The following is an 8643-nucleotide window of genomic DNA, read 5'->3' as shown; positions in this document are numbered from 1 at the left end:
GCGCCAGGCCGGGCCCAGGGAGCGGGAGGGCGCCAGGCTGCCCCGGGGCTGGGCATTGCCCTCTTCGAAGAGGCTTCGGCCCGGCTAAGGGACGCACCCAGGGCCGCGCGGGCGGCCGTGGCAGGGTAGGGCAGGGCGCGGAGGGGCCTGTTCCTTCTCCTTCCCGACGGGCACCAACAGGTCGGGCAGGCTGGAAACCCCCCGCGAGGATCACAGCCCGGCCCCAGGGAGCCCGCGCACGGAGCTGGAGCTGCAGTGGCTCGGCCCCACCCCCGCTTCCCGGCCCGACGGCTCCGCTGGGTCACCAAGGAACTACACTTCCCAGCAGCACTTACGCGTAGTCGTCTTCCCGCAGCCATTTCCGACACCGTGGAACTACATCTCCCAGGAGGCCTCACGCGCCTTTCTCCCTTGGCTTCTGCGTGGTTCCTTCACGTAAGGACTAGAGCCCCCAGCAGGCACCACGGCCTCCCGCAGTTCCCTGCCGAGGTTGACTCCTGCTCCTGCACTTCCGGCGTCAGGCCCGGAAGTGTGCTTGCATCCCGTTCTTTCCGCTTTATCTGGCGGGAGCAGCAGGTGGGTAGTTTTCCGCGGGGCGGCATTTGACCCCTGTCGCGCCCTGTCCCCTTTCGCTGTTTCCGTTGCCCCGTTGTCATGGTAACGTTGCATCCGTCCAACTCGCGCTCGCGGGCCCGGGAGGTGGGTCGCCTGCCCGGGCCCTGAGCGGCCTCATCGTGCCGCGTCTCCACCTCCCACCCCCCCGCCGGTCCTGCCATAGTCGCGGTGCTGCCGCGCGGCCTGACCTGGCAGACACGGGCCGAAAAGGGAGTGGCTGGTTCCAAATAGGTCTTCGGAGCCGTGGAGAGCCTCGGCCCCAGGTCCTCCTCCACCTGGTGTGGCATCTCTGTGTCTCTGTGACAGGCCCGCAAGGGGGAAGCGATGGCAGAGGAAACTGGGGATGAGAAAAAACAGGTGGCCAAATTTGAGCTGGAGCGGGAGACAGAGCTCCGCTTCGAGGTGGAGGCCTCCCAGACTGTCCAGCTAGAGCTGCTGACGGGCATGGCAGAGATCTTCGGCACGGAGCTGACTCGGAACAAGAAGTTCACCTTTGACGCTGGCGCCAAGGTGGCAGTGTTCACCTGGCATGGTTGTACGGTGCAGCTGAGCGGCCGCACAGAAGTGGCTTACATCTCTAAGGACACCCCGATGCTGCTGTACCTCAACACCCACACGGCCCTGGAACAAATGCGCCGGCAGGCGGAGCGTGAGGATGAGCGGGGGCCCCGGGTAATGGTAGTGGGCCCTACAGATGTGGGCAAGTCAACTGTGTGCCGGTTACTGCTGAACTACGCTGTGCGGCTGGGACGCCGACCCACTTTTGTGGAGCTGGACGTGGGCCAAGGCTCAGTCTCTATTCCTGGCACCATGGGTGCACTGTACATTGAGCGGCCTGCAGATGTCGAGGAGGGCTTCTCCCTTCAGGCCCCCCTGGTCTATCACTTTGGATCCACCACGCCTGGCACCAACATCAAACTGTATAACAAGGTGAGCAGAAGCAGACTGGTAGTGGAGAGAATCTAAAGGTTCTTCCTGCCTTCCTCTCAAGTTCTGTAGAACCAAAAAGGCATTTTATCCCTGGAGCATCTGGTTCTGAGACTGGGGGAGACTACCTATGGAATGGTATACGTTGCGGGTGGGGTGGTTATTTGTGCTCAAATACTTGTCCTACTTTTTCCACAGACAAAGGCATTTTGGAAGGGATGTTTCAACAGGTTGCATACAAGTGACACCAGGAGATGGTTGAGGCATCTTCGGCCTTTTCTGTCTAATATGAGGACCATTTTAATTAGCACTAGCAAAAACATTTCAGATTGTTCAGTCTACCCACTAGACTGTTCAGTTTACCCATTAGACAAGTAGGCGTTTCCTTGTCCTTGTCAGGTATGCTTGAGGAGCTATTTATACATGGCCACAATTTCTTCCTGTGGTGGCTGCCAACAAAGGATATGAACCCAACCCTGAGAAAGGAAGGACAGAGTGGGAAGGATTGTTTCAGAGATCTACTTCTCTGCCTTCATAGGTCCAGATATCCACCCCCCTCCCTTGAAGGATTCCAGCTCTTGATGTCTCTTTCTCTTCCCAGATCACATCTCGTCTGGCCGATGTCTTTAACCAGCGCTGCGAGGTCAACCGCCGGGCTTCAGTCAGTGGCTGCATCATCAACACGTGCGGCTGGGTGAAGGGCTCTGGGTACCAGGCACTGGTACATGCGGCCTCTGCCTTTGAGGTGGATGTGGTGGTAGTGCTGGACCAGGAGCGTCTCTACAATGAACTGAAGAGGGACCTTCCTCACTTTGTGCGCACAGTGCTGCTTCCCAAGTCAGGTGGTGTGGTAGAACGCTCCAAGGACTTCCGGCGGGAATGCCGGGATGACCGTATCCGGGAGTACTTCTATGGCTTCCGGGGCTGCTTCTATCCTCATGCCTTTGATGTCAAGTTCTCTGATGTCAAGATATACAAGGTGGGTGCACCCACCATCCCTGACTCGTGCCTGCCCCTCGGCATGTCACAGGAGGACAATCAACTCAAGCTGGTCCCAGTGACTCCGGGCCGTGATATGGTACACCATCTACTGAGTGTAAGCACAGCTGATAGCCCTGATGAAAACATCTCTGAGACTAGTGTGGCTGGCTTCATCGTGGTCACTGGTGTGGACTTGGAGCGCCAGGTCTTCACAGTTCTCTCACCAGCACCACGCCCCCTGCCCAAAAACTTCCTGCTCATTATGGACATCCGCTTCATGGACCTCAAATAGGGGCTGCACTGGTGGAGAAAAGTAAACTTCCCCAGTTTGTCTCCTTCATGGATACAATGACTAGGGACTAGAAGGGGAGGGGATACAGTCTTCTACGCAAGCTAAATCAGACTGAACCAGGATGGGAAAAGTGAGATGCTGCCTTCCAGATTGAACTATGGGGAGAAACCAGAGAAGGTGGGATGAGAAGGTTCAGGGAATGATTCATAGGTAGATGTGGTTTGGAAAATGTATGGTTCAATGCAATTGTAAATAAGGTCACTGGTTGTTTACATCCTTCTCGAAGTTTCCTCCCTTTCCTAAAATCTCAGGCCTCTTGCACCTTTTATACAGCAGCAGGTTGTTTAGTGACCTGTAGGAGAGGACCTGCATTGTCTTTTATATGTTTTTGTAATTTTAATAAATGTTCTGGTCTTTTGCTGTTTGATAATGTATGAATTTTATCCAACCTCTTTCAGCTCAAGTGACAGAGAGGGGGGAATTTCTAGGGCATGTATGATGGGGCCTCTTGGCTTTGGAGTGAGGAATTTCCAGGCAATAGACACACACACACACTGAGGCCCTTCAGCAGTGTTGATTGTAACTCCAAATGCCAGTAAATTCACTTCCTCCTGTCCTCTTGAGATGACTGAAAATTAAACATGGCTTACCCACGCAGCTAAGAGCCATTATGCTATCTTGCATTCATACAGCTAGCTCCCTTTTCTTTCAGTCCCCTTCCTAAAGTTAGCTTGCCAGAATACCTACAACACATGCACTCCTGGGTGAGCAATTGTGGCCACTACTTGAAATGCTCTGCTGCTGCTTCTCCACCAGCTGCTTTCTCTTAGATTTGAACTTTCTCCCATCTGACATGGCCATCATGTCTGTGGTTTCTGAGTACCTCACAATCTGTAATGTATTTGTTGTCTCAACACTTCTGTGAGGTAGAGCAATGATATTAGCCACATTTTACAGATGGCTATTAAATGATTAGGTCATGGTTACATATAGGGTCTATGGCAGAGTAGGGGATCAAATCCAAAGTGTCTTAAATGCTAGACTGGTACTCTAATTAGCAGACCATCGTCTGTCTTTTTATTATACATTTGTACAGAGCCTCATGCCCTGGAACCCTGATCACTAGCAGCATGAGACTGATATAAATAACAAAACAATATTAGTTCTTGCTGTGTGTGGAGTAGGAAAGTAAAAGGCTAAATGGTTAATCGTTTAACTGATAAGTGCAGTGATAACTGGTTAGCTTGCTGGTTATCCTTTACCTGAGGGGAAAGGGGGAAGGGAAGGGAAGGAAAGGGAAGCTGCCTGGTGCCCCAGCAAGAATCAACAGGCAGGAGGGAGGTGGGGAGGAGCAAGGGGGACTAATACCCATACTGTAAGAGGAAAATGGCAAGTAACTCAATGACTCATTGGTTAAGCAATTCAGCAGGGCTTCAGGAGGGCTGTTGTCTGGCTGGGTTTGCCTCCGTCCCTCCTCCCCCTAGTCAAAGGGCCCCTGGAGAAGGTTCCTAGCAGCAGCTCTCTGAGCTGCTGTGTTATTGCTTAATCATTTACCCTGATATAATTAGAGGAGGTTAAACAAATATTGTTAAAACAATTACTTGCATTCCTAGTGTAGAGCCTGGAGTTTGAAATTATAATGCAGCAGTCTGCATAGCAGAAGAGTGGGGATCTGATGTTAAGATCTGTGGGAGTCGCAGGAAGAAAAGGTTCTGAATTTTAGGCTGAGGGCTTCCAGTCCATCCTTGTCACACACCCTTTTACTGGGACCAAGAGGTTGTTGATCAAAACCAGTTGACTTCTTACAGTGACTAACTACTTTAGCCATTATAAAAGAGAGTGCTGTGGGTGAGAAGGCATGAAACCAGGTTTCCCAGCTGAACTGGTTACAGCACACAGCTCAGCTTATTTATCACATATATGAATTCACGCTTTGACTTCTGAAGATCAAAAGATTCTTCAAGAGCTCCAGATAAAGACCATTGCTCAGATTACCCAATCCCTAAAGCTATGTAGATCCCCTTTTTCCCCCTAGGAATAAGACCTGCTGAAAAAGTCTGTATAGGAAGCAGTTGTTATGCTGTGAGAACGAGAGACAGACTATGCAGCATTTACAGGAGAAACTCCTGGTCTGGGCCTCTGAGCCTGTGTGTGGGTCAGAAGAAAACCACCTAAAATTAAGACTAAGATACTTACCTAGTATCATATAAACACCAACCAGTTAGCTAGCTAGCTTTTATATTCCTGTCCATTGTGTTACAGAATCATAGAAAAGTTAGACCTGAAGGGACCTCAGGTCATTTATTACTAGTTCTGCTAAAGGCAGGATCACCTGTGACTAAACCATCCCAATCAAGTGTCTGTTGAACTTGTTCTTAAAAATCTCCAAGGATGGAGATTTCACACCTCTCTTGGGCAGTCTACTCCAATGCTTAATCACCATCAGAGTAAGAAAGTTCTTCCTGATGTCCAGCCTAAATTTTGCCTGCTGCAATTTGAGACCATTGTTCCTAGTCCTGGCCCCTACAACTCAAGAAAAAAAAAAGTCTGTTGCCATTCTTTTTACAACTACCTTTCAGGTACTTGACGACTTATCAAGTCCTCACCTTAGTCTTCTCTTCTCCAGATGAAGTAGTCTTGAGTTCTTTAAGCCTTTCCTTGTAAGTCATGTTGCCCAGGCCTCTAATCATTCTTGTTGCTTTCTACTAGACTCCTAATTTGTCCACATCTTTCTTAAAGTGCATGGTACAAAATTGGACACAGTACTTGAGTGCTGAAGGGAGTGGAAGGTTCACTTCCTTTCCTTTGCAAGTGACACTCCTGTTAATGCAACCCAGTAAGCTGTTGGTCTCCAACCTTTTTTAGGAGATCACCTTTGGCATTTAAAAGCAACCCAAGATCTACCATGTGCTACGACCCTACCCAGCACATAAATCTGTGAGGATGAAAGGTGGGGGGCAGATCGAGGCAGAGGGAGAAAAGAATTGGGGGTGCACACCTCCCCATCAGGTAAGTCCCACCCAGCTCCGGAGCCCCACTCAACTTACCCTGCTCCTGCAGCACTGTGCCTCACTGCAGGGGCCTTAATCTAGCCCCCATGCCTTCCCTCCCCATAGACTGACCTGCTGGGCTGGGGCACGTGTGCATGCACAGAGGCACTCAACCCCCCCACCCCAGCCTCAGAAAGACTCCAAGAGGCTCCAAGATCTACCGGTGAATCGAGATCCACTGGTTGATGACCACTGCAGTAGGCTGTTGGCCTTGATTGCTGATTTACAGATTGACAGTTGATTAACAGTGACAGCCTTTAAGGAAACAGATGGCCCTATGACAAGAATAATGGGACTTAATGGTCTTGACTTTAATCCTTGCCCATTTCCTGTGTGACCACAGGCAATCTACTTAGCTTCTGTGCCCTCAGTTCTGCATCTGTAGAAGGAAAATAATGATTTTTCTTAGTTCTGCATAATGAAGCTTTGTGGCAAGCGCCATCTTTGCTTATGTGCACATGCAACACCCAGCACATCCTCTCCACAGTTAGGATCTATAGGTGTTACTGTAATGTAAGAAGAGCTTAAGGCCTAAATCCTTCTTGTTCATCCAAACTTTTGTAAGTGTGCTCACAGCCATCACGTTACCAGACTAGTTGCTCCTCCCTCTACTTCCAGATCTTTTTCTGAGGGCACTCCCCTCAGGTATCATAATTTTACCTATTCCAGGACTGAAATCCACAATGTTTCCACACTTAGGCAAGGCCCTGGGCCATGGTCAGTTGCATATCCACCCTGCTCACTCAATTCAGCAGCAGCTGTACTTCCCTTCAGGAGTGTGTGATCTGCTGTGTGTACAGTGCCCCGAAGCACCATTTGGTCCAGCAAGGCATGCACCACTTCAAGGCCCAATGACTTGATACTGAGGCAAAACAGCAGCAGTAGAAGGAGGAGGAGGAGACCAACTGTGCAAATCCCACTCCCCCATGCAACAACATGCCCACATTGCTGAAGAATGTGTGCATCTAGAATCGGGCTCCCCAGTCATCGGAGGACCTATCAAGCCTGACGGATCATCATCTTTGACTTTGAGGGACCACCGCTGCCACCACCAGTAACCCAAGAATACCCTGGGTCACTTTTAGTAGTAGAAACAAAGTACTGAGAGAAAATGGATTTTAAAATAATTATCATGTTTATCTTACCTGAAGGCCAACTGCCCTCTAATAGGAGCCCAGGAAGAACTTGCTTCCCCAACCCCCACAACAAGCAGTTGCTCTTAGTTTATTTTTGGAAAAAAACCCAAAAACAAAAAAACCCCAAAAACAAAACAAAAAACCATTTCTATCTAAACTCCACCTCCAACACTCTGTGAAGTGGCCCTTGTGGTTTGCTTGGCAGCTCCAAGCACACTAAAAATCCATTACACAGTTTGCACCGCACCTATCCCTATACCAGTACCCCCACCCCCTGTTCTCCTCAGCGGGGTGAATCCTGAAAAAGTCTATGCCAGACCCCTCTCCACCAGATGAGGTCTGCCATTTCTTTCCCGTTGTCCTCTTCTGTCTTTCTGTAGTATCAGTACATTTCACTTAGTCCTATTTTAATACAGTCCTCAGCCACGGGGTCTGAGTGCCTGTTTGTGAGCGGGTTCCTGGTTTTCCACAGTGCGGACCTGAACAGCCTTCTTTTCACTGAGAGTTCATCTTTAAACTGCTGCAGTGTTCCGAATCCCCTCCATCTACTGGCTTCTTTCTATGCTAGCATTTTCCCTTTACAACCCTGAAAGATTTGTGGAGGAGTCACCCTTTTTGCCCCTCCTCGCCTATTTTTTCTTCCTTTTAGGCCTCTACGTTGAAACAAACCAACATGATTGTGCAACAAACACCCCAGTAAGTAGGCCAACATGCAATATTCAGACTTTCTTACACTGGTACTATTGCAGCTCACCCCACAGCCATCTCCGGCTTGCAGCCTGAGAGGCAATCGGGCCGTGCTGCAGGGCACTCCCTGCTACTAAGCCACCACCCTGTCCTGACACAGGTGCTTCGCAGAGTCGCACCGTGTACCCGGGGTTAGTGACCTTTAGGGCCGAGAGCTGCTGCTTGCAACCAGGCTGCTGTTGTGGGCTGCCAGTCCCTTCCGGGGCACCTTCCTCCGCAGTACCCCAGCCCTCCCCACTCCAGGGCTGCCCTCTTTTGTGCCCCGCTGCCGCTTACCCTCGCCCGTGCTGGGCAGCGGGGGAAGCGCAGGGAAGCTGGGGGCTAACACCTACGGGCTGCTGCATAAGTGACAGGACAGGGAAGCGTCTCTGCCACTGCACGCTGCCACGTGGGGGGCTGCCGGGGCTGGTGTCTACCCAGGAGCTTGTGTAGTTCCACCCCCAGGTGCAGCAAGACCGAGCGCTTCATCCCCCCCAGCGAGCAGGACAAATACACAGAGCGGACGCTAGGACCCCGGAGCCCTACCCGAACAGCCTAGCTTCCGGGCAGAGGAGACCTTTAAAGCAGGTGTTCCAGAGCAGCCAATACCAGCACACTTTTGTCCTAGAAGGGCGGGGCGTGAGGGCTGATTGGTCAGACTTGCTATCAATCAGTCTTGAGCGATACCAAATGCGGCCTTCTGGTATAGGGGGGAAGACTTCGGATCGCCTCCACATTTGGTCGTTGGGCGCATGCTCAGAGAGCGTCTCGTTTCCCCTTCTCCCCGCGTCTCTGACGTGGCGCAGGCGCAGACCTGAGGAATGGCGAAGCGGGGCAAACGTCCGCCCCCTGCACCCGGCCCACGGCAGCCAACCAGCGCGCGCGGGGGCGGTGCAGGCGCGGGCGCAGGCGCGGG

The 8643-nt window shown here is 51.4% G+C and overlaps 1 protein-coding gene across 1 annotated transcript; it reads left to right on the top strand.

Annotated features, from left to right (window-relative positions):
- Positions 1–72: 72 nt before the first annotated feature.
- On the top strand, positions 73–3245 carry CLP1 (cleavage and polyadenylation factor I subunit 1). The gene is made up of 3 exons (XM_019547196.1): positions 73–576; positions 922–1545; positions 2144–3245. The coding sequence occupies exons 2-3, from the start codon at positions 940–942 to the stop codon at positions 2813–2815; spliced, it is 1278 nt and encodes a 425-aa protein (XP_019402741.1). The 5' UTR covers positions 73–576; positions 922–939; the 3' UTR covers positions 2816–3245.
- The last annotated feature ends 5398 nt before the right edge of the window (positions 3246–8643 follow it).

The sequence above is a fragment of the Crocodylus porosus genome, unplaced genomic scaffold, assembly GCF_001723895.1.
Source record: "Crocodylus porosus isolate Cpor-Errol unplaced genomic scaffold, CroPor_comp1, whole genome shotgun sequence".
Classification (NCBI taxonomy): Eukaryota; Metazoa; Chordata; order Crocodylia; family Crocodylidae; genus Crocodylus; species Crocodylus porosus.
This window is presented reverse-complemented; position numbering and strand designations above follow the sequence as displayed.